Here is a 26,013-nt window from a genome sequence, read left to right on the forward strand (position 1 = left end):
CAGCTCCTACAGTTGATGGAAGCAGCAGTGTACTACATACAGTACGTACTTTATTTCCCTAACCAGAGGCCTCCACAGTGACTACGGCTGCCTTTTACCCACTTTGCCACTTAGCAGACAATTCTAAGTGCATATGATCATCAGCAGAAACTGCAACCAAAGGGCTCTCCACTTCCTGTAAACATTAGTAGTTGTCTATAGATTGCCTCAGCCTTTTCCTCCTTGTCTTATACGTTGTGCATCCCCCTCTATCCCTCCCCTGTCTAGGCATGAGTCCCAAATGGCACCCTTTTTTCCTTTTCCGTTGTGCCCTGCTCAAAGTAGTGCACTATAAAGGGAATAGAGTGTCATTTGTGACGAACCAAGGGCGCAGGTTGATATGTATTGTCATGAGTCTTGTCCTGGAGGCAGAACTGAGTGATTTCGGCTAGATAGGCCAGCCGTAAAGTCAAAATTAGCTATATTGTAAAAATTACAGAAAACTAAAATTTGCTTCTTGGTCTTCATTTAAGGTTAGGGTTAGGCATTTGCAGTGTGGTTAAGGTTAGGGTTAGGTTTAAAATCAGATGTTATGAGTTTGCGGATGTACCAGCTAGTGATGGCACTGCAGAGCTGCCTCCATAACAAGATTCATGATGAAAAATGCTAATCTGCAAATTGGAATTCGTAACATATCATGCACATTTTAATAAATGCAGGACACAACATATCATACGACATAGATGAGGTAGAACACAATTGTGCAAAATCTTCAGGGACCCGTTTTGGCACACGATCACAACATTCAAAACTGCTGGCTGAAATTATGCAAAAGCATTACTTTACGGTAATCATTGATAATACTTCTGCTCAACTGCACTGTACTGATCTTTATGTCTTCTTTAATAAAAAATGTCATTCCAAATTATATATATTTTTTACTTTTACCCCTTTTTCTCCCAAATTGGAAGTTACAGTATTGTCACTGCAACTAGAGAGAAGCGAAGGTGGAGAGCCATGAGTCCTCTGAAACACGACCCAGCCAAGCCGCACTGCTTCTTGACACACTGCTCGCTTAACCCAGAAGCCAGCCACACCAATGTGTCAGAGGAAACACTGTATAACTGGCGACTGAAAGTCAGCTTGCAGGCACCCGTCCCGCCACAAGGAGTCACTAGAGCGCGACAAGGACATCCTGGCCGGCCAAACCCTCCCCTAACCCGGACGACGCTGGGCCAATTGTGCACCGGCTCATGGGTCTCCCGGCCATAGCCGGCTGTCACACAGCCTGGGATCGAACCCGGGTCTGTAGTGCGCCACTCGGGAGGCCCCATCCATATTAAAAATACAAAATAAATGTCCTGTTTTGATGGAATGATTCAAGGGGAGATAAATTTTAATCTTCATAAGAAGTCGTAGGATTCAGAAAAAAGTTCATTAGCAATTATGCATTAGTGGTCTTAACATTTACTGGATGTAACAGGATATATCAGCCCTCGAGGAAATGGCCTTCGTGTTAATGTCCTGAAAGGAAAGAAGAGCTAATAAGGGTCCTCTGGGGCTAGAACAACTCTAATGGAACAGGTAACATGAGCCCTCCAAACACTCCCTAACCCCGTGGAAAAATCACACGAAGATATAAAAACAGACTTCAGTCAAACCTAAAGTATGGCAAAAAGCAAATGCAGAACATTTTACTTTTTTTTTGCCATTTAGCAGACGCTCTTATCCAGAGCGACTTACAGTAGAGTGCATACATTTTATTACATTTTACATACTGAGACAAGGATATCTCTACCGGCCAAACCCTCCCTAACCCGGACGACGCTATTTGGTTTCCATGTCGTTTTAAAAAGAATCAATGTGATGCCATTGAATCAACATGGAAAACTGATTGGATTTGCAAAAAGTCATCAACGTAAGGGAATTTCGTATTTTTTTCAGCCAACTTTAAATCCAACGACATGGTGACATGTTTTGTTGATTTCACGTTGAATTCACATGAGTTGACAACTCAACCAAATGTAAATCAAAAAGAGATGTTGAACTGACGTCTGTGCAGTGGGTAGCCATCCTTTCTCTCTGAGAAACACTACAAAGCCCTACCATACCACCACTAGGTGTCCTCCTCTTCCAAAGGCTCTCACGACTGCTAGAATTATCAAGTCAGACTCAGTACCCCCTTCCCTCTCCTTCTCTCCACTCCCCTATGACACATTGCTTATATGCAGCTGTTGGGTCTCAACAGAATCCCTAGATCGCCTACAAAAGCCCTAAATGGCATTGGACCATCCAACCTGTCAGATCTACGAAACTTCCTTTTTCCTCCCACACACCATGCCTTTGGAACTCCCTTCCCGACAATCTCAGGGCTGCTCAAACCTATGGGATATTTAAAGCAGGCCTTTAGACTCATCTCTACTGGCTGGCATTTCTATTCGATATATTATAATTTTTCACCCCACAGCCCTTTTATTCGGAGTAGGGTGAAGTTGTCCCTAGACGCTGATCATTTGTCAGGCGGGTTAGGATTGGGTAAAGGAAACTAATCCTAGCCTGTACCTAGGGGCAACTTCACCCCACAGCCCTTTCATCCCACTAAATCTAGGGTTTGTTCAGGATAGGTAAGTAATATCATCTCTACACATCACATTTCTATGAGAAACAGTTTGAAAATTTTACCTCCTTGAATACACCCCAGGTTAAGAATTATGGCAAAGCAGTCCAGTTCAGCGGTTAAGAACGTTGGTCCAGAAACCGAAAGGTCGCTAGTTTGAATCCCCAAGCTGACTAAGTGAAATATCTGTCAATGTGCCATTTAGTAAGTTGCTCTGGATAAGTTGCTCTGGATAAGAGTATCCGCTAAATGACTAAACTATAAATGTAATGATATTTCACTCGCAGACACAATTTCACCCACTAGGGAACTGAGATCCACATTGATCTGAGATGGTGCAATCATAGAATATCAACCAGCATTTTTTCTCTTCAAAGAGAACATTTTAACCATTTATTTTTTACAGATAGTAAGGCTTACGTTCATTCATTTTCGTCATGTTTACGTCACAGAATGAGAGCAGGCTACAAGAGATACATTCCAGTTACAAGGCACCTCCATTGATGGAATACATGCTATTTACATACATTCCAAAAACTGCGGATATGGGGTATATTCAGAATCTGAATGTCCCACCTGCCTCCTCCCCTAAGAAAAAGTATAATGATATTCACACCCTATTCAGATGGCATGACAATCCAGTAAACGTAAATGGGGGATTCTCCAATGATATGTTTCATATGGTATGTATTAATTTGTGGATGTCCATCATCCATTTCGTATGGTATGTAATGAATAACAATTCGTATGTTAAGTTATGAATGGCAATTTGTCCAATATGTTACGAATTAGCTAAAGTTATGATATGTTTACGAATTCCAATTTGTTGTGGATAGGTGGCTAACATTAGCTAGGCTAGGGGTTAGGGGTTAAGATTAGAGTTAATCCTTAAGAGTCTAAGCTGGGGTGGGGGGATTCTACTATGATAACATATGGAATTGTTTTAAGATGGTCATACCAAGGATCATTTAACTATTTGATTTAGAATTTTACGTATTTTTGATGAAACATTGAATTTGGCCTTACTGCTATAGATATGCATTGAATGGCAGATTCAGACATGGAAAAACAGATATATTAGAGTATAGCCCAAACTGTTCAGACGCTACAGAGGTTTTCATGAGAAAACTGATTTTCGGGATGTCTCATGGTCTGACATCCACTGCTGTAGCTTGGCCACATTCCACCGCAGATGCAGAAAGCCACCATTGGATTGAGGCGCAGCCCATGCAAAAAAATGAATATCTCTACCTTAAAACAGAAGGATTTTGATGGGGATTTTTTTCATCATGCTAATTAGATTTCCCACGGGGGCACGGACATCGACTGTAGGGGGTTAAAGGGTTTTAAGGTTAGTGTTAGTGTAAGTTAACAAGCTAAGTCGCTGCAAAGTAGCTAAAAAGTAGTAAGTAGTTGCAAAGTTGCTAATTAGCTGAAAGTCCTTGATTAGATTTGAACGCACAACCTTTATGTTGCTAGACGTTCATGTTATATACGCCCACTCATCCAGCGCGACCAACCACCCTACTTTTGGTTTTGCCTTAAGTAACCTTCTGTCTTATGTAACCATACCAAACTGATTTGAGTGTCACAGATTTACATTTACTATGCTACATCTAGTCTATGAGACTAGGCTGCTTCCACCCCCTCACTCTGAGCAATAGCAGAAATTGCAACAGCTTGGATACTAGCTTGGCAAATCACCATGGAGCGCTATATACCCAGAAACCTTTGTGCTATCTAACAGTTGGCTGTTGTGTGGACCCGTTCAGTCTGAAGCTATCGTCTTACCATCTACTCTCCACAATGTCCATCATGTAAAGCTGTCTGGCCAAGAGGGGAATGATGGCCATACTTTCCTGATATAGCAACCGTCTGGCATCATTTGTTTCAGTAATTTTCATGCATTCTACATCAGCTCACCATGACAGTGCTGTGTGTTTCTAAACTCGGGCTAAGCCGAGGCTATGCATGTTTAAAATCTACATGGCAATCACACAATACACGATTTACTTTGCAAGCAGGACATTCTAGAGCATTCAATATGTACACTTCCCCCTTTTTCAATGTATAAAGCCAGACAATCCTTGTTACATCACACATCCCCTTCCCAAACACACACACACACAACAAAATCTGATTTTGTGTCTCCACACACCCACACAGATGCTGCTCTACACCTCGCATCGCATACTGGTGCTATGGATACGGATTGCGTCTATTGTCAAGCCCCCCCTTCACTACCTCTGTTTAAAGCGACAGGAGAGACATCATGCCACTCAGTCTTTGTGCATTCAAACATGTATGCTATCCAAGGCATGTAGTTTTGCAGCTGACCATATTACTGTACGACTTGCTTTTTGTAACGCATCACTAGCATTCCAGGCAATCGTATTTTGGGAGGGTCTCCTACTAACTGGACACACATGCATGGAATGTGTGTTAGCGCAAGTGCTTGCTACAGCTGTGCTACAGTTTTTTAGCATGACACACACAGAACAAGGCCCTACAGAAGGCACTCATTTATATTCTACTGCATATGTGCTGTAAGAGATACAATTGCTCAGAGTAGGATTTGAAACTAGATAGTTTCTAAATTGTGTAGAATTGTGCCAAAACAAGGCAAATTATGTAAATTCCAGATGATGATATTGGGCTTTGGTTGACAGGAGGCTTGGGGAGTCCCCATAATAGGGTGACTCATTCAGCCCTGAATCCTAATTTACTTTGACATCCGCCTGCATAACTCAAGTTTTTGTGTGCAAATCTTCTATTGACATTAATGTATGAAAGCATGTGCATCACATGCTAGGATTATGAAGGAAGAGATCCAAGCCTTCCAATCAGATCTTTGTCAACTGCCTCCCTCAGCCCCATTAGCTGACCGTATCTCCTCCAACATTATTATATTTACAGTCGATGCCATACTATGCTAATCCCTTTCTCAAGTGAGTTTGTTGACGTATACCATGTCCAGAAAACACACATTCGAAAGTGCAGTGCACGCTAACCAGGTCGCCAGGTGCACGGCGTTTTGGATGCGCACTGTGTTAAGAAGCAGTGTGGCTTGGTTGGGTTGTGTTTCGGAGCACGCATGGCTTTCGACCTTCGTCTCTCCCGAGCCCGTACGAGAGTTGTAGTGATGAGACAAGATAGTAACTTCTAACAATTGGATACCACGAAATTGGGGAGTAAAGGGGGTAAAATTTAAAATAAATAAATAAAATAAAAATAAATGTGTTCCGTGTCCCAATGGGGCGTAGGCTAGGTCTCTTCTGACAAGTGAGATCCAATGGAGTCATTTCACCAATTGATAGTCATATATACAAGGAAAGGATTAGGACACAGTCTATACCAGGGGTGGGCACACTTTTTGGCTCGGGGGCCACATTGGGACGAAAAAAATAAATGGTGGGCCACACAGATTTTTTGGGGGAAAGAAATGCAAGCATTTGACTTAAATGTCCCCAACCTAACTGTCTTCAATCAAGTGAATGAACCTGTTCTTCTGGCCCATCTACCCTGCATTCGTAAAGTAATCAGACCCCTTCACTTTTCCCACATTTTGTTACAGGCTTATTCTAAAATAGATTTTTTTTTAAATCCTCATCAATCTACACACAATACCCCATAATAACAAAGCGAAAACAAGTTTTTTAGAAATACTTTATTTACTTAAATATTCAGACCATTTGCTATGAGACTCGCAATTTAGCTCAGGTGAATCCTGTTTCCATTGATCATCCTTGAGATGTTTCTACAACTTGATTGGAGTCCACCTGTGGTAAATTTAACTGATTGGTGTAACGGCAGCCTTCCCTCTCTTCACGAGAAGAGAGGGTGTAACAGGGATCGGACCAACACGCAGCATAGCCAGTGCTCAACATGTTTAATAAAACGATAAACAGTGAACACTTAACACGATACAAAATAACAAACGTGGCAAATCGATACAGCCCTATCTGGTGCAGAGAAAACACAAAGACAGGAAACAACCACCCACAAACCCCAACACAAAACATGCCACCTATATATGATTCCCAATCAGAGACAACACAAAACACCTGCCTCTGATTGAGAACCATATTAGGCCAAACATAGAAACAGACAAACTAGACACACAACATAGAATGTCCACCCAGCTCACATCCTGACCAACACTAAAACAAGCAAAACACACAAGAACTATGGTCAGAACGTGACAATTGGACATGATTTGGAAAGGCACACACCTGTCTATATAAGGTCCCACAGTTGACTGTGCATGTCAGAGCAAAAACCAAGCCATGAGGTCGAAGGAATTGTCAGTAGAGCTCTGAGACAGGATTGTGTCGACGCACAGATCTGGGGAAGGGTACCAAAAAATATCTGCAGCATTGAAGGTACCCAAGAACACAGTGGCCTCCATCATTCCTAAATGGAAGAAGTTTGGAACCACCAAGACTCTTCCTAGAGCTGGCCGTCCGGCCAAACTGAGCAATTGGGGGAGAAGGGCCTTGGTCAGAGAGGTGACCAAGAACCTGATGGTCACTCTGACAGAGCTCCAGAGTTCCTCTGTGGAGATGGGAGAACATGCCAGAAGGACAACCATCTCTGCATCATTCCACCAATCAGGCCTTTATGGTAGAGTGGCTAGATGGAAGTCACTCCTCAGTAAAAGGCATATGACAGCCTGCTTGGAGTTTGCCAAAAGGCACCTAAAGGACTCTAAGACCATGAGAAACAAGATTCTCTTGTCTGACGAAACCAAGATTGAACTCTTTGGCCTGAATGTCATGCGTCACGTCTGGAGGAAACCAGACACCGCTCACCATCTGGCCAATACCATCTCTACGGTGAAGCATGGTGGTGGCAGCATCATGCTGTGGGGATGTTTTTCAGCGGCAGGGACTGGGAGACAAGTCCGGATCGAGGGAAAGATGAACAGATCAAAGTATAGAGAGATCCTTGATGAAAACCTGTTTTTGCTTTGTCATTATGGGGTATTGTGTGTTGATTGACGACGGAAAAAACGATTTAATCCATTTTAGATTAAGGCTGTAACGTAACAAAATGTGTGAAAAGAAAGGTGTCTGAATACTTTCCGAATGCATCTCAGTAACAAAAACAGATACGAGAATAATGGGTTCTGCTTTATTTTACTGTTGACTTGTTATTGATATTTGCATACAAACGACCTGCTAAAATAGTAATTATCTAATAATGGCCTAATTATTAATGTTCAGTTTCTGTGATGTAAATACTAGCTGAAATACAAATGCCAAATAAAGTATTACCCCAAAAAGTACATTTCCCATTAAAAACAAAGATCAAAGATTTACTGAAAAAATAACACTCCTGGGTGTAACAAATTATATCTTTATCAGCCAGTGGAATGAAACAAGATGTACCACTTATCCCTATAAGAGTAGAGTAGAGAACCACTGAGATCAGATAGTGGTGTGGGAAGAGACCAGGGAGAGAGCATCACCATCTCCCTCTGGGTTGTATTATTGGCGAGAGGAGCCACATTCCAGAGAGAGGTCTAAGGCCGGGGCCAGAAACAGATGGCTGATAACGTTGGTTTGTTATCAATACTTTGATTAGGCGATAAGTATACATTGTCACAAATTACACACAAATTATATAATCTGATCCCTAACTGGATTGTGGTCCCAAACTGGACCCAAAGGGGTCCACATTTTGTTTTTTGGCCCAACACTACACCACTGATTCAAATGATCAAAGCTTGATGATTAGTTGATTATTTGAATCAGCTGTGTAGTGCTAGGGGGGAAAAAAACTACACGTGCACCCCTTCGGGTCCTGAGGACCGAATTCGGGAAACCCTGGGTTAGATTGTCTGCACCAAGATTGGTTGGGAGTTCAATCCCTGGTCGAGTCATACCAAAGACTAAACATGGGACCTAATGCCTTTCTGCTTGGCACTTAGCATTAAATGGATAGTCTGTGATTTTTGCAATGAGATGTATCTGCATGCAGTTTGAAGGAAGTTGCTAACTAGCATTTGCTCAATTGCTAACTAGCATTAGCACAATGACTGGAAAAGTCTACAGGAACAGCTAGCAAACTATTTCTAACTTCTTTCATATTGGGCGCAGATACATAAAAACGGTATCCACGAGTTGATCTCACTCTGGGGAAGTAGATCAAATCCTATGTGTGTGAACTATTCCTTTAAGAAGATGGATTGGGGGTAAAGCCCTGCGACAGACTAGCATCCTGTCCAGCAGGTGTACCTGTACATCAAGCTGCCTCAAGCAGTAGAAACAGGAGGTAGGCTCCTGCCCCTATTGGACGTTCTGGCTCAGACAAGGCTTACTTACTTATTACTAAGCTGGAAGGTGAGGATACTGTGCATTTCATTTAACCTTTTGTGTGTCTTCCTCCAAATATTCTTGTTTGCATGTCTTCATGCAAAACAACGAATTAAGCATCTATCTGTTAGAACTTCAACCCCATTTAAAGTTCTGACCTACGTAAAAAAATATATATTTCCGTTGTCCATCAACCCCCATAGAAAAACAGTTTACTAAATATGTATTTGGAGGGTAGAACATTTCCATCTGAACGCGGCCCATGACAGCTTTATGCAACAGGTGGAATTAAATGTCTAACTAAGTTCTATAAGTGACTACCTGTTTGGCTTAGTCAAAACTGTAGGGCTATATATGTTTATGCCACCAGCCCCAGATCCTCACGACCATGCCTGTTTGTCTGACGTCTTCCCAAGAAAAACAGAGGAATAACTTCCGATCCAAACATTTATAATAACAAGGCTGTGGATAAGTATCATGTGTTTATACAACTGAAAAGCGGTTTGACCTGGGGCAGATACCTCACTACGGGGATAGAAGACATGCTTGAGTCAATCATGGGGAAAAAAGGCAAACTGGCAACCCCCAATCCCACCGGTTTCTCCCATAAACATAAATGCATACCTTAATTCACTTTCTTAAAACCTGTTTTCGCTTTGTCATTATAGGGTATTGTGTGTAGATTGATAAGGAATATGTTTTATTTAATCAATTTTAAAATAAGGCTGTAACTGTCACGCCCTGACCTTAGAGAGCCTTTTTATGTCTCTATTTGGTTTGGTCAGGGTGTGATTTCGAGTGGGCATTCTATGTTTTGTTTTCTATGTTTCTTTATTTCTATGTTTACAATTGGCTAATTCATCCCCCTCCTCTCCCCTGTAACTATTCCCCAGGCCGTTGCTGCAAATGAGAACGTGTTCTCAGTCAACTTACCTGGTAAAATAACGGTAAAATAAATAAAAATAAAAAATGTTTTGGCCGGGTATGGTTCTCAATCAGGGACAGCTGCCTATCGTTGTCTCTGATTGGGAACCATACTTAGGTAGCCCCGTTTCCCTCCTTTCAGGGTGGGTAGTTATCTTTGTTAGTGGTACTTAGCCCTGTAAGCTTCACGGTTGTTTCGTTCGTATGTTGTTTTGTTGGCGACATTTTAAATAAAAAAGGAAAATGTACGCTCACCACGCTGCACCTTGGTCTTCTTCCAGCATCGGCCGTGACAGTAACGTAACAAAATGTGTAAAAAGTAATGGGGTCTGAATACTCTCCGAATGCACCATTTCTCCTCTGTATTTCACTTGTATACATTGAAAAAACAGGAGTCTGCTCTCAGGGTCTGATTGTCATTATAGCCACTCGTCAGATACTTACGAATCTAGGCCTCATACCCCATTTCTGCCAACTCAAGGCCCCTATGACTACCACTTACCCATTGCTCTTGCTGTCCCTCTTTTGCCAGAGTACAATTGTGCGTGTGTAGGGGGGGCACTTCAATGAATCAGGGATTATCTATTCAGCACATGAATCATACGCTAAATGGGGAACACTATTTCAAGAAGTAGATATATGAATACCTGCAGTGGCTGGTATTGAAATTGCTTGAGAGAGTAAAAGGAGCCAAGATGGATGCTGTCCTTCAGCTGTGTAGCGGCAACAAGCCACATCACATGGAAACTGCACCAGTGGAACTCCAGGTTATGATTTCCTGCTTTCGTGGCACAGAGACATGGGAAATGGGGGAACACAAGTGATATGAGGTTCATGACCCAGGAAATGCATCCTCTTAGAATTACCTCATCTTTTCCAGAGACTCTTCAACAACTTTCCCCTCCAGCCAAGAATGATAGACCATGGATAGCGCTGGTCCAGGGCGTTAGTGCTTTTAGAACGTGCACTAACGCCGTTGGACAAGAGATAGACCACGGACGACAAACAAAGGACGGCATAATGTCATTACAGCCGTGGCACAAATTAAAGCACAAAAAAAGACACTTCTCCCTTTCCAAGAGACTAGCCCAGTTGCAAATCTACATTTTGAATGACATGACAATCCATTGCAAATGAGCTAAAGTTGAACGAGAGTTAGACACATCATTCACTATTTGGTTCTAGATGAGCACTGCTACCAAATGAGATTGATTGATTATATTATATCATTATGTATATGAATCATACAGCCAACATTCAAGACAACTTCTTACTGCAGGGTCAGTCAGAGGAGTGAAATCTCGGTGTGCCCAGCTGAGCACCCTTGGGCAGGACACTCCATCAGAATTCCGTTGGTTCTCTTGGTTCTAAGCCAGCTGTGTAAATGGCTAATGTGTCGAAACAGTAAGTGATCTGAATAAAACACAACTGGGATCCCGTATCAGCAATGCAAGAAAAGCTTGTCGCTGTGTAACTCATCCTCACCAAAAACAATACGTATTACTAATGCTTTCAAGGTGCTATAGGCCCCAATTGAGGTTAGGAAGGACAAAACATCAACCCAACACAGTCTTTGCTGTGCTTCTACCTCACAGGACAGATATTGAGTTAGGGCACTTAGGGGCAAATCATGGAAACAAATGTGTATCAAGTATCCAGGGGAGAATTGGGAAAGAGTAAAACTATTTGGGGCTACTGCTGCCGCGCATGGTTCTCGCCCACTCCCAAGGGGTCTTTGTCATTTCCGCTAGTTCTGTTCGGGCTTAGATAACAGAGAGTACAGTATGGTATCAGCTATTTGGCTTCAGTTATGCCCCAGTCGAAACATTGGCATATGTTATGTTCTATTTTCCTTAATCTACTCAGTGTTGTTTCCTAAATACTCATAGTATCACCTTATGGATAAAAAGATGGAACTGAATAACACAATGAAAATGACTAAACTATTACTACTAATTTCAAGAAATTCCATCCTTTTAAATGGCCTGGTATTTTAGACACATAAACAGCACTGGGGAGGCTTCAAGACAAATGGCTCAGTCTCTAGGCATTCTCAGACTTTGGTCCCTAAAATAAGAGCGTCAATTCCTTTCAGCCTAACAGACACAGCTGTGGAAACATGCTTGCCATGGCTGAGATGTTTGACAGTCCTACTGAAGGGGAGGTGGCCCAAGCATGTCCAAGTTGGCTGACCACTCCCAAAACAATGTACATACCATCACCCAACCATTTTTAAAAAACGTTTACATTTTAGTCAACACTTGTATTCAGAGCGACTTACAGGAGCAATTGTGGTTAAGTGCCTTGCTCAAGGGCAAGCTAGGCTACCAGCCGCACGCGCGTGCACAACCCCACACACACACACAGCGGCCCTCACCTGTCACCCCTGTGGTGGCAGCTGTCCCCCAGCCTTCCACCCCTTCCTCCACTCCCCCATTCCCCTCCTCTTTTACTGACAATCGCCTGCCCTGATAGAAAACAGGATGCCACCCACTCCACCACCTGTTTCACTATAACACATGCTGTTGTGTCCATTTCGAATACCAGCCCCAAACACACCAGGTATCAGTTTATGTCATGACAATCGTTGTCTTTTTAATAATTGATTCTTAAGATGCCTCTAAGACAGGACTATCTATCTCGAACAAGTAGAAGATTTTAAAAGCAGTTTGGAGTTAAAAGGGCCAGTGGGTAAAATGGCCGTTTGCTTACAGTGGAGGGGACATACAGTATCTGTGCAGTTTGAGCATGACTGTTTTATCAGTCATTTGACTGGATGAGCATATAATGTAAAGGAGAGTTTAAGGAAAATGGAGCCTGAAGGTCAATTCAAGACAGAAAAGAATCTCTCCTTAACACAATTGATTTATTTATTGTGGAACCATCAGGGCACATATAAATAATTGTTCCACTGCTCCCTGAACAAATGATACTCATTGAAAGGGCTGCCTTGGTTTTATGCACCTGCTACACAGTGAACTCAATTGACACCAAAGGCTGTTAAATGCAACAAGGTTGGTGTAGCTGCACAGACACTCAAATTGAGAAAAACAAAAGACAAAAATAACAACCTGATGATACTGGAACATATGTCGGTTTAGGATATGCCATGGTATCATCATCTTGTAATTTGCAGGACTGAACACAGAATTTGGAAATCAAATATGATGTAGAAGTTGTATGTACTATTTTGTCTGTGTCTGCTGGTAGGAACCTGAGTGAAGGGCAAGGTTGGCCTTTCTAGGGAGTTGGCCTTTCTAGGGAGTTTTTCCTAGCCACCGTGCTTCTACACCTGCATTGCTTGCTGTTTGGGGTTTTAGGCTGGGTTTCTGTACAGCACTTCGAGATATTAGCTGATGTACGAAGGGCTATATAAAATAAACTTGATTTTAATTTGATTTGAGTAAAGGCCTTCACCCCTATTATATGTTCGGTGAGACACAAACGTTCCACATGTGACTGCATCCTGTATGTGTACAAGGGTAAGTTGGAAACTCATTCAAATGTTGGTCCAATTTTAAACGAACAGCAAGTTTTAGAGCTTGTACAGATGCTTTAATGTGTCTGTTTTTGTGTATGTGTGTGTGTGTGCTTGCACTCGTCCATGTGTGTGATATTAGACAGATGGATAGGTTGTGTGTGTGTGTGCATGCGTGCTTGTGTCTTTCTGCATTCACAAACTGTGAAGTGTTTCCCATTGCAAAGGGACCCCGCCCTTTCAGACAAGGCTGAGTGGGGAAGGCAGACACTAGGTCTGCATACAGCAAATGGTCTTAAGAAAAGAGCCTGATCCATCAAGCAAAACCTAATAGGAAAATGCGCTAGAGTGCCACACTTAAATGCCACTATGCCATGGAGAGCCTGATAAAACACACTTCCGGAGAACCATTAAAACCCCAAATAACTTGAACCAAACATATCACTCAAGCCTTGTTGTTTAGAAAAAGTACTGACTCAGTAATATCAGGTCCCATAGAATAACCACAGTGTAATTAAATTACCGGTCTTAGAGTTATTAAAAATCCTTTATATCCTATGCCACCTTTAACCATGCATGTTTTCCTTTGTTTTTCACAGTGGATATTTGACAACTTCAGTTCCCACTGTGGCTGACATAACTTTTTGTTATGTAGGTTAGATAGGTGTATCAGGTAAGCACAGTGTGGCCATGCTAACATGCCACCACTGGAACTAGGAAGTTTTTGACTTCATTCATTGGTTGCTTGAAAAATAGATGCTTGCAGTAGCCTAGGCCTATAGCTTCACTACTATAGTAGTTTTTTGCTCAAATCCCTTTGTATAACCGTCTCCCTCATTGCTCGCATTTTAAATGTTGTTTGAGTCCTTCTGTGACTGGACAGGTCGCATTAGTGCTGCAACGTTGGGCTGCTTTTATGCTGAAGAGTCCTCTGCATCACGACAAGAAGGCCGCATGTAGCATCAACCGCAAATATTTACAGTCCACCAAATAAAAACTATCTTGGAGACACAAACGACATGTTGACGAGATACATGTAAAGCATTTGATCATTAGCACATACTAAAGAAACCCATGAAGGTGACGCTTCATGTCTTTGAAGTTATGTTTTGAGGAGGAGCCGATCACTTACGTTTTGATAGTTACTGTATCATCATCGCATCATGTAATTAAATATTGTAGCTGCCAATGTAATATTAGCCTTCTGCGGCCATTTCAACAACCGATGCACTTCACCTAAAATGAGTAATATTGTCTATATCAAATACCCAAAATCATCAATCATCAACAACTACGCACCATGTAAACCAAGGACCATAAAATGGGGGATTTTTTGTTATTGTGCACAACATAACTTAACACATAATGTTAATTTCACAGTTAGCCTGTCTTTCGAACTGTACAGAATAAACAAACGTGCTAAATCATTGCCCTCGCAGCATCACCCTGGGCTATCTTCCGCGCAGCGCCACAAGATCCGCACGACCACGCCTGTTTGCATCCATTCTACTCTACCGTTATTCCACCCATAATGGAAGTCACAGAACACCATGGAAATCGATATCAGACATTATACAAATGAAATATAATCCAAATTGCGCATAATGTGTAAAATATGCCTTTAAATAAAGGTATTTCTGATATGAACAGTAGGCCTACAACATCAACATGTCTAATGGTTTTAATAGCGCAGGCCTATGAAAAAAACAAAGACCGACAAAAATAGTTTCAATCGTATGCCTATATACGTGATTCACGATTTCATATTTGCTTGATTTCAAATTTTTCCATCATCTCCCAGTAAGTTTAGGTAACCTATTTGCTTTGTAGCCAATCTGTGTAACGAAAATTGTCTAACCTCGGCAAAAATTACAATACAACTGGCAATGTGATGAGATAAACTCGTCTGTTTGAAATAACACATTTATTTGACTTACCAATCAAATAATAAGGAACGAACTTCACCGCCTTGAGAGTCCGCAACGGGCAAACGAGAGGCTGGGCAACAAGAGCTGGGAGTGACTGGGAGAATCCGCACTGCCGCCCCCAAATCCACCAAAAACTGTAGTGCTGCACTGAATTTCGAAGGGGCGGGGATTATAGAGAGTGAAGTAAACCTATCGCTGAGGACTAGCCTACACCATTTTTAAAAAGATGCTATATTTGATATGGATTATGTTTTAAAAATTATTAAATATTGCATAGTCAACATATGTCCTTGAGTTAGAAAATGTTCCTTCTGTACACTAAATATGTGTCACTGTGTGGCTTTAAGATGTGTCATTTCCAGTTTTAATGTAAGACTGCAGGCCCTAAAGACACTGAGGCTATCGAAGATAATTACATCTGTGAGTCATATTTACAGCACAACACGTTTCCTACACTACAATTGTACATGTGAAAAGTTAACCTGTAATATTCTCTTTCATTCATTGCTTGTAGATGGACAGGGTGTGTCATGATTCTGACTGGCCCTCATCTTGTTCATCCATTGTGCACGCTTATCAATAATGCATTGCAGTCATACACAGGACGTCATAATGGATCTTCAGAAGGACCTCTGATCTACAGTGCCTCCAGAAAGTATTCATACCCCTTGACTTATTTCACATGTTGTTGTGTTACAGCCTGAATTCAAAATTGATTAAATATGATTTTTTTTCTCACCCATCTATACACAATATCCCACAATTACAAAGTGAAAACATGTTTTAAGAAATGTTTGCACATTTTTGGAAAATTAAATACAGAAATGTCTCATAAACAGTAGGTATTCACACCCCTGAGTCAATACTTTGTAGATTTACATTTGGTGGCGATTACAGCTGAGCTTTGCACACCTGGATTGTAAAATATTTGCCCATTGTTCTATTTAAAATTCTTCAAGCTCTGTCAAGTTTATTGTTGTTCATTGCTAGACAGCCATTTTCAAGTCTTGACATAGATTTTCAAGTCAAAACTATGTCACTCAATGTCATCTTGGTAAGATTTGGCCCTGTGTTTTAGGTTATTGCCCTGCTGAACAATGATTTCATCTTCCAGTGTCTTCATTCTTATTTATTTAACTCTGCATGTCAGTTAAGAACAAATTCTTATTTACAACGACTGCCTAGGAACAGTGGGTTAACTGCCTTGTTCAAGGGCAGAATGACAGATTATTTTTCCTTGTCAGCTCAGGGATTTGATCTAGCAACCTTTCGGTTACAGACCCAACGCTCTAACCACTAGCCTACCTCCGTCTGTGGAAAGAAAACCGAACAAAGTTTTCCTCTAGGATTTTGGCTGTGCAAAATTTGAATTACATTTTTAAAATCCTAAAAATCAAATCACATTTGATTAGTCACATGCGCAAAATACAACAGTGAAATGCTTACTTACAAGCCCCTAACCAACAATGCAGTTAAAAAAATATGGATAAGAATAAGAAATAACAGTAACAAGTAATTAAAGAGCAGGAATAGTCTGGGTAGCCATTTGATTAGGTGTTCAGGAGTCTTGTGGCTTGGGGGTAGAAGCAGTTTAGAAGCCTCTTGGACCTAGACTTGGAGCTCCGGTATCGCTTGCCGTGCGGTAGCAGAGAGAACAGTCTATGAGTAGGGTGGCTGGAGTCTTTGACAATTTATAGGGCCTTACTCTGACACCGCCTGGTAGAGGGCCTGGATGGTAGGAAGCTTGGCCCCAGTGATGGGCCGTACGCACTACCCTCTGTAGTGCCTTGCGGTCGGAGGCCGAGCAGTTGCCATACCAGGAAGTGATGCAACCAGTCACGATGCTCTCAATGATGCAGCTGTAGAACCTATTGAGGATCTGAGGACCCATGCCAAAAATCTTTTCAGTCTCCCGGGGGGGAATAGGTTTTGTCGTGCCTTCTTCACGACTGTCTTGTTGTGCTTGGACAATGTTAGTTTGTTGGTGATGTGGACACCAAGGAACTTGAAGCTCTCAACCTGCTCCACTGCAGCCCTGTCAATTGAGAATGGGGACTTGCTAGGTCCTGTTTTTCCTGTTGTCCACAATCATCTCCTTTGTCTTGATTGCGTTGAGGGAGAGGTTGTTGTCCTGGCACCACATGGCCAGGCCTCTGACCTCCTCCCTATAGGCTCTCGTCGTTATCGGTGATCAGGCCTACCACTGTTGTGCCATCTGCAAACGTATTGATTGTGTTGGAGTTGTGCCTGGCCGTGCAGTCATGAGTGAATAGGGAGTACAGGAGGGGACTGAGCACGCACACCTGAGGGGCCCCTGTGTTGAGGATCAGCGTGGCGAATGTGTTGTTACCTACCCTTACCACCTGGGGGGTGGCCCGTCAGGAAGTCCAAGATCCAGTTGCAGAGGTCCGAGTTTAGTCCCAGGGTCCTTAGCTTAGTGATGAGCTTTGAGGGCACTATGTTGTTGAACGCTTAGCTGTAGTCAACGAATAGCATTCTCACATAGGTGTTCCTTTTGTCCAGGTGGGAAAGGGCAGTGTGGAGTGCAATAGAGATTGCATCATCTGTGGATCTGTTGGGGCGGTATGCAAATTGGAGTGGGTCTAGGGTTTCTGGGATAATGGTGTTGATGTGAGCCATGTCCAGCATTTCGAAGCACTTCATGGCTACAGATGTGAGTGCTACGGGCCGGGAGTCGTTTAGGCAGGTTACCTTAGTGTTCTTGGGCACAGGTACTATGGTGGTCTGCTTAAAACATGTTGTTATTACAGACTCGGACAGGGAGAGGTTTAAAATTTCAGTGAAGACATTTGCCAGTTGGTCAGCACATGCTTGGAGTACACATCCTGGTAAATCGTCTGGCCCTGCGGCCTTGTGAATGTTGGTCTGTTTAAAGGTCTTACTCACATCGGCTGCGGAGAATGTGATCACACAGTCCTCCAGAACAGCTGGTGCTCTCATGTCTGTTTCAGTGTTATTTGCCTTGAAGCGAGCATAGAAGTTATTTAGCTCGTCTGGTAGGTTTGTGTCACTGGGCAGCTCTCGGCTGTGCTTCCCTTTGAAGTCTGTAATGGTTTGCAAGCCCTGTCACATCCGGCGAGCTTCGGAGCCGGTGTAGAACAATTCAATCTTAGTCCTGTATTGACACTTTGCCTGTTTGATGGTTCGTCGGAGGGCATAGCGGAATTTCTTATAAGCTTCCGGGTTAGAGTACCGCTCCTTGAATGCGGCAACTCTAGCCTTTAGCTCAGTGCCGATGTTGCCTGTAATCCATGGCTTCTGGTTTGGGTATGTACGTACAGTTACTGTGGGGACGACGTCATCAATGCACTTATTGATGAAGCCAATGACTGATGTGTACTCCTCAATGCCATCGGAGGAGTCACGGAACATATTCCAGTCTGTGCTAGCAAAACAGTCCTGTAGCTTAGCATCTGCTTCATCTGACCACTTTTTTATTGATCTAGTCACTGGTGCTTCCTGCTTTAATTTTTGCTTGTAAGTAGGAATCAGGAGGATAGAATTATGGTCAGATTTGCCAAATGGAAGGTGAGGGAGCTTTGTACGCGTCTCTGTGTGTGGAGTAAAGGTGGTCCAGAGTTTTTTTCCCTCTGGTTGCACATTTAACATGCTGATAGAAATTTGGTAAAACGGTTTTAAGTTTCACTGCATTAAAGTCCCCGGCTACTAGGAGCACAGCCTCTGGATGAGCGTTTTATTGTTTGCTTATGGTGGAATACAGCTCATTCAATGCTGCCTTCGTGCCAGCCTCTGACTGTGGTGGTATGTACAGCTACGAAAAATACAGATGAACACTCTCTAGGTAGGTAGTGTGGTCTACAGTTTATCATGAGATACTCTACCTCAAGCGAGCAATAGCTCGAGACTTCCTTAAATATCATGCACCAGCTGTTATTTACAAAAATGCATAGTCTGCCGCCCCTTGTCTTACCATACGCAGCTGTTCTATCCTGCCGGTGCAGGGTATATCCAACCAGCTGTATGCTGATAGTGTCGTCGTTCAGCCACGTCTCCGTGAAGCATAAGATATTACAGTTTTGAATGTCCCGCTGGTAGTTTAATCTTCCGCGTAGGTCCTCTATTTTATTGTCCAAAGATTGCAGAATGGAAGGAAGTGGGGGTTTATTCGATCGCCTACGAATTCTCTGAAGGCAGCCCGCCCGCCAACCCCTTTTTCTTCACCTCCTCTTCACGCAAATCCCGGGGATCTGGGCCTGTTCCCGAGAAAGCAGTATATCGTTCGCGTCAGACTCGTCAGACTCATTAAAGGAAAAAAAGGATTCTGCCAGTCTATGGTGAGTCATCGCAGTCCTGTTGTCCAGAAGTTATTTTCGGTCATAAGAGATGGTAGCAGCAACATTATGTACAAAATACGTTTAAAAAAGTTACAAACAATGCAAATAAACGAACAAAAAAGCACAATTGGTTGAGGGCACGGAAAACGTCTGCCTTCTTCTCCAGCGCCATCTTACAGTCCTTGCCAATGACAAGCATACCCATAACATGAAGCAGCCACCACCAGTGATGTGTTGTGATGGATTTGCCCCAAATATAACGATTTGTATTCAGGCCAAAAAGTGCATTTCTTTGCCACATACAGTATTTGGCAGTATTACTTAAGTGCCTTGTTGCAAACAAGATGCATGTTTGGAATATTTCTAATCTCTACAGGCTTCCTTATTTTCACACTGTCATTTAGATTAGTTTTGTGGAATAACTTCAATGTTGTTGATCCATCCTCAGTTTTCTCATAACACAACCGTTAAACTCTGTAACTGTTTAATATCACCATTGGCCTTATGGTGAAATCCCTGAGCAGTTTCTTTCCTTTCCGGCAACTGAGTTAGGATGCACGCCTGTACACCATCCAAAGTGTAATTCATAACTTCACCATGCTCAAAGGGATATTCAGCATATGCTTTTTCTATTTTTACACATCTACCAATTGGTGTCTTTCTTTGTGAGGCATTGAAAATTGAGGGACCTTACAGATAATTGTATGTGTGTGGTACAGATATGAACATGGAATGAGTCCATGCAACTTATTATGCAATTTGTTAAGCACATTTTTACTACTGACCTTATTTAGACTTGCCTTGACAAAGGGGCTGACTACTTATTTCAGGTATGATTTTTTTAAATTAATTTATAAAATATATAAATTACACTTTGACATTATGGGGTATTGTGTGTAGATCAGTGACACAATCTCAATTGAATTAAATGTTTTATTCCGCTGTAACACAACAACATGAGGAAAAGGTAAAGGGGTGTGAATACTTTCTGAAGGCACTGCACTTTAGGGTAAAGATGAGCATCAATAGAAAATGGGAACTGGCAGCTGGGGGGCTGCTGATCTCTAATCCCAGGTACAAACCACTAACGTTGTGCCCTTGAGCAAGGCACTTCACCCCAAATTTGTTATCCATCCAGGGGCGCTGCAATGCAGCTGACCCTGGGCCTCTCAACATGTGTGTGTCTGGGGGTAATGGGAAAAAGGTATATATTACCCATCTAACCAAATATACAATAAAATACTTATTCCTCTATTCTATTCTTCTACACAGTTGTACTGAAACCTGATATAGATCCATCACCTGACGCAGATCCATCATTCTATCTAAATGCAGAAAACTGGTGTGGGCTTCATCATGAGGACTATGACAAGTGATTAGATAGCTCACAAAAGCTTTATTCTATGGTTTCACATGCTCTTTTTTTTCAGAAATTGTGTGCTGGCAAAGTATATTCAATTTGCTAAACGTTATAAATATAGTCTGTTCATGTTAACACTCCAGTACATCAGTCACAATCTATAGCCACAATAGCCACAGTAGTCACAATTTTAATTAGTTTTTCAGGCAAACATTCTTCAGTAAAACAAGCTTATATTTTGGATAGTGCCGGCTCCAGGCATAAGCGACATCAGCGGTTGCTTAGGGCCACCAGCCACTAGGGGGCCCTCAACCCAATATTTTTGAGTTCCAATTTCGGGGTCTTAATTTACTATTGAGCGTAAGAATAGTAGAATACACTAGGTGCCATTTTGAAATTTGGTTGTGCATCTTTTGGAAGCTTTTCTCTTCTTATCAGTCACTGATTATCACTCAATTTGCTATGTCAGCAAACAATTTTGAGATTGGTAGTTAGTCTAGCCAGCTGTCTAAACTTGTAGTAATCATAGCTGAATACTGACCGGGCACGCAGGGCACGTGCCCAGGGCCCTGATCTCCAGTGGGGCCCCATTGATTTTGTTAGTCATTCTCACTCAAATATCATATTACCATGGCATAAGTCATGGCAAAATGTGTAGAATTGCAAGAAATTAGCTGTAAAATGGCAAGAAGGGTCTCTCCACCCCATGGTAAAATGTGTAAAATTGAAGAAAACTTGCTTTAAAACTGCAACATTTCATCTACGCCCTATGGCAAAATGTATAGAATTGCAGGAAATTTGCTTTAAAAAAAGTTCTCTCTCCGCCATCAAGAGGGAAGCAACTAAAATGTTTTGCTGCAAGCTGGGGGGGGGGGGCAAACAAATCTTGCTTAGGGCCCACAAAAGGTTAGCGCCGGCCCTGATTTGGGGTTAGAACTGGGTATGACAGTTGTACATAACGTATACTGTATTTTTCTTTAATTGAAAATGCCATTTAACAGCAGTTACTTTTGCAGGTTGAACATTTTATTATTTTAATCTTTATCTTTAGATGACTTCTGACCAAAAATGTAACACAATTGCAATCGATTTCTACTCAGATCTGCCATCAGTTGTTAGGCTCTGAGCCTGCAATTTGGGCTGGGGCTTGAACCGCCACCTGTTGACTGTTGGATCCCTGCCTTTGCAAGACAGTCCCCTCACCGTCTGCAAGCATAGGTCTCCGACCCTCCGCAGCCCTGTCAGAGACTGAGGAGATCCCCTCAAACCCTCCCTCAACCCTTCCCCTACGTGTCATGGGAGTGTAGAAGCTGTGAAACAGTTGGCTGGAGGGATGGGTCGGTGAGTGGCGGGCGATGGCCTTGGTGCCTTTAGCTCTGGGGCCCACCTTCCCGGTGTGGATCCTGCCATCATTGAAAACTTGCTGCTGGGGAGAGGTTACCTCTTCCCGCCCTCTTCCTCCCCGCACCGCTGGTGAACATGACCCCTCGGCGTTGAGGTATGTGCTCTCCCTGTCAGGAGACCATGGCCCAGCCTCGCTCCACACTAAAGCTCCGTGTCGCTGGAGAAAGGGGAAACAGACATGAGCATAACTGGGGGGAAGCAGAGGGTGGGGAGGGGGAAGGGAGGGAAGAAGAGATGGGGGAATACAGCTGTGGCTGACAGTTGAGTTCATCGCATGGTTCAAACGCTGTCCAAAGTTGATGCCCCAATCGAGCAAAGGAATGTTTTGCGAACGTTTGAAGGCTAATAATAATTTGCTTTGAATCCCATTTCGTTGTATTTCTTGGAACATTCAAACAACGTTCTGAGAATGTAATAAAGAGTATTCTCAATTCATTAAAATACCTTTACGGTATAACATTTGTAATGTTGCAATATTACATTTGATTTTGAAAAAATACTATGTATTCCAGGCCATTACTAATACACATGATTTAACACTGAACCCATGGGCTGATCTCCCAGACAGAATAATCCTAGTCCTGGACAAAAAAAAATGCTTTCAATAGAGATTCTCCATGGAGAATGGCCAGGACTAGGCTTAATCTGCCCTATGAGTTTCCAGGAACACGATTGAAGAAGACTTTATTAAATGTTAGCTGCAGAGGATAGAAAGCAGCAAAATTACTCTGCTGAGAAATTGTATAAATCTTACCATCCCTTGGTATGGTTGGTCCTGTAATTTCCTTGAGTCATATTGGTGAATGAAAGACATGTGCTCCAGCAACACTTTTGGGCTACCAATAGAGCTCAGCATGGGAACTGTGAACCATAAGCCATGAAGTAAATGTCACTCACTGCAGTTAAATAGTTACATTTTTCTTGCACAGATCACCTTTTAGATGCAACTAAGCAACACAAATCTATTTGTTCTAATCCATACACTCCTTCAACCCTAAGTGCCAACCTGACATAGTATCAATGCCTTTATTTGAGTCTAATGCAAGGGAATGTAAAAGATAGAGGCCTAATTGGATAACACAAACAATCATGAACGTGCTTGCGCAGACACACACACACAGACACGGCTCACCGATTCCTGAAGCAGGCACTCTGTTGTTGTTCCTCCCATGTCTGACCAGGGCGTGCGTTTGTTGAATGGCCTGGTAGTCGTGTCTCTGAGTGCTGTCCTTTCTGTAAGGTGCCTGGGTGCTCGCATCGTGATACGATGTATTGGGCCACCAGTGACACTGTTATAAGTCTCATGGAGAGAAAATGAATTATCATGGAATGAAATGTAACTAAACTGGCAGTTATTTTATTTATCCGGCATGTAACTAAACTGGTCATTGCAGAATGGTTGCAATTATGAATAACATTTCATGGAACATACCTGCTCAGCCATTGTACTCTCTGTCTCCATGTGAGAAATGGGTGCATTCATGAACCTGACATTGGTTCTTATGAACTTGGCATTGTACATTTGTGGGGTATTGTGTATTTTAAGCTGATCATATTCCTTTGGATCTCTCTGAGCATATGAATGGACTTTATAGACTTTATCAGGGTCCAATCTGTCAGGTATCTTCTCATCAAATATCCTGTATGTGTTTGAGCTAAAAACAGAAGGAAAGAGTCAATCTACTTAAAGGTTGCAACAACAAATAAACGGCAGCAAATAGGCCTACCTCCAAATCACATTGTTGCAATAGGACATAGCCTAACAAATAGAAACAATTCCCATGTAACTGCATATATAGCATTGGGTTGTAAATAATTGCCTGCCATAGAAACGTTTATAAACGACAACACGAATTTAAAATCATTAAAATAGTCATTAAAATACATCGTGGATTACTTGCAAGTTGCACACAATGATTATGAAGAAAGTTTATTGAATCAATATCTACTCAATCATTAGTCATAAGTCTTCTGAACATCGATCTAGGCCTTTTACAATCACAAATACTGTACTTACTGGAAAGACTCGCGGACTTTCTTCTTTCTTGGCAAGCAGATTTCAGCACGCTGATACATTTTACTCATGATAAAGTGAAATGTGTGTAAAATAAATTGTCGTGTGGACTTTGGCAGCGAATTCTTTATTTCCAGGTTGCTAAGCAACTTAATTATTGCGCAGCGGCCATTCAACTGGCGACACAAGTTGTAACAATGGTCAATGTAACACTAACCGTATATATATTTTGACAGTTAGCAACCTAGGTATAAATCAATACAATGTCTGATTTATATAAATATAAATACATTTGATTTGAAACTATTTTTGCTAAACCAATGTCAAATAACGTTAACTCTTAAATCACAAGTGACAACCTTTCCACAATTGCCAAATAAGAAATATAGGATAATAATTTGTGGTAAATCGTATAACTTGTTGCCTATAAATTGTGTATGCAGGGCTCCCTTGCGAAAGAGGTCTTGGTCTCAACGGGACTCCTTGTGCAAATAAATGTTAAATAAAAATATATGCATTTTTTACAGTAGGCCAACCAACTGAACCATTAGGTCGATGTAGGATACATCTGAGTACTAGCCTAGGCCTACTGTATTAGTCCAAGCAGTGTTTCTGTGTTGGATAGTGCTGAGCGATAAGTGCTTTTTGAGGTCGGTTCGGTATCGGTTCGATGATTAAAACATCATTGAATCGTTTTCGATCATCTTTTTCAACAAAAGCATTATGAAATGAAGTGCTAGCAATTCAGTGAACAACTATCCAAAAACGGAAATATCTGACACGAATAACAAGTAAACAAGTAGAGTAGATCTCTCAGTACCTGTTAATGAATGACGTTGACACCGACTAGAATAATTATCCTACAGTACAGGGTCCTCCTCTCGCATATTGCTTGGTCTGCTGCTCCATCGTTGTGGACATAGCCTGTATGATATCATGCACGCAAGCTTACCTACGCTTTTTTGAGATAGCTAAATCATCTATTTTATTGACTGTTTAATTAATAATAATTAATAGTCCGAATAGTGGTATTTCACTGTGAAGCTAATATTGCATTAGAGCTGATAAGGTTTTGTTTCTACTGAGTAGGCTTGCATTGTGATTAATTCATACAACTATCACACCCGTTCATATTATTAAATGACACCAATGTTCAAGATAAAACATGCTTTGAAATTAATTGTTAACTAATCTAGAAAGGTGATATGATGTAATCTAACAAGATGAGAAGTCCTAAACTACTTAATCCTAATGTAAGCTAAAACAAATATTGGAATGTAATAAAAGATGATATTATAATTAAATAAATGCATATCAAACATTAATTTATATTCAATTAAATTAATACAGCATTGTAATATAATTGATGCTTTTCTCTCACCCTCCAGGGGATTAGACATATGAACTGCAGTCACCAGCTGCCCGAGCCTTAAAACCAGAAACATGGGGAGACATCAACACTTGTCATTTTTTATGTTAAAATTGTTTGGATTTTTGAGTCCTTAAAACAGTCCATTGTACAAAATAAGTAATTCCCCAAATGAGGGACATCTCAAGGAGATTAACCTCCAACATTCATAAGCTTGTTCAGTACAGGGCAAATTTAGTCATGACAGCCACATGTTTTCTTTCCAGCCCGTCACTAACACCTAATTAAAGTAATTGTGGTCTAAATT

At 41.7% G+C, this 26,013-nt stretch overlaps 2 protein-coding genes across 4 annotated transcripts in view; both read right to left on the reverse strand.

Annotated features, from left to right (window-relative positions):
* Positions 1-15,375, reverse strand: part of LOC129839703 (spectrin beta chain, non-erythrocytic 1-like) — an 89,880-nt gene extending 74,505 nt beyond the window's left edge. The window contains exon 1 of the mRNA XM_055907283.1: positions 15,253-15,375. The gene's annotated coding sequence lies outside the window, so the exon portion shown is untranslated. The remainder of the gene's footprint in view (positions 1-15,252) is intronic.
* A 5,128-nt stretch (positions 15,376-20,503) lies between these two features.
* Positions 20,504-25,248, reverse strand: LOC129834430 (uncharacterized protein C2orf73 homolog). Of its 3 annotated transcripts, none has more exons than XR_008756255.1 (5): positions 24,341-25,148; positions 23,756-23,978; positions 23,456-23,623; positions 23,078-23,184; positions 20,504-22,480 (listed from the first exon to the last, which is right to left on the reverse strand). XR_008756255.1 is itself a non-coding variant. In XM_055899410.1 (5 exons), the coding sequence occupies exons 2-5, from the start codon at positions 23,843-23,845 to the stop codon at positions 22,028-22,030; spliced, it is 807 nt and encodes a 268-aa protein (XP_055755385.1). In that variant the 5' UTR covers positions 23,846-23,978; positions 25,158-25,248; the 3' UTR covers positions 20,504-22,027. The 3 variants fall into 3 exon arrangements, 2 of the variants coding, with proteins under 2 accessions (XP_055755385.1, XP_055755378.1); XM_055899410.1 differs by lacking the exon at positions 24,341-25,148 and adding an exon at positions 25,158-25,248 and having other exon boundaries at positions 23,456-23,612; XM_055899403.1 differs by having other exon boundaries at positions 23,456-23,612.
* Between the last annotated feature and the right edge of the window lie 765 nt (positions 25,249-26,013).

This window comes from Salvelinus fontinalis, chromosome 3, assembly GCF_029448725.1.
Source record: "Salvelinus fontinalis isolate EN_2023a chromosome 3, ASM2944872v1, whole genome shotgun sequence".
In the NCBI taxonomy this organism is placed as follows: domain Eukaryota; kingdom Metazoa; phylum Chordata; class Actinopteri; order Salmoniformes; family Salmonidae; genus Salvelinus; species Salvelinus fontinalis.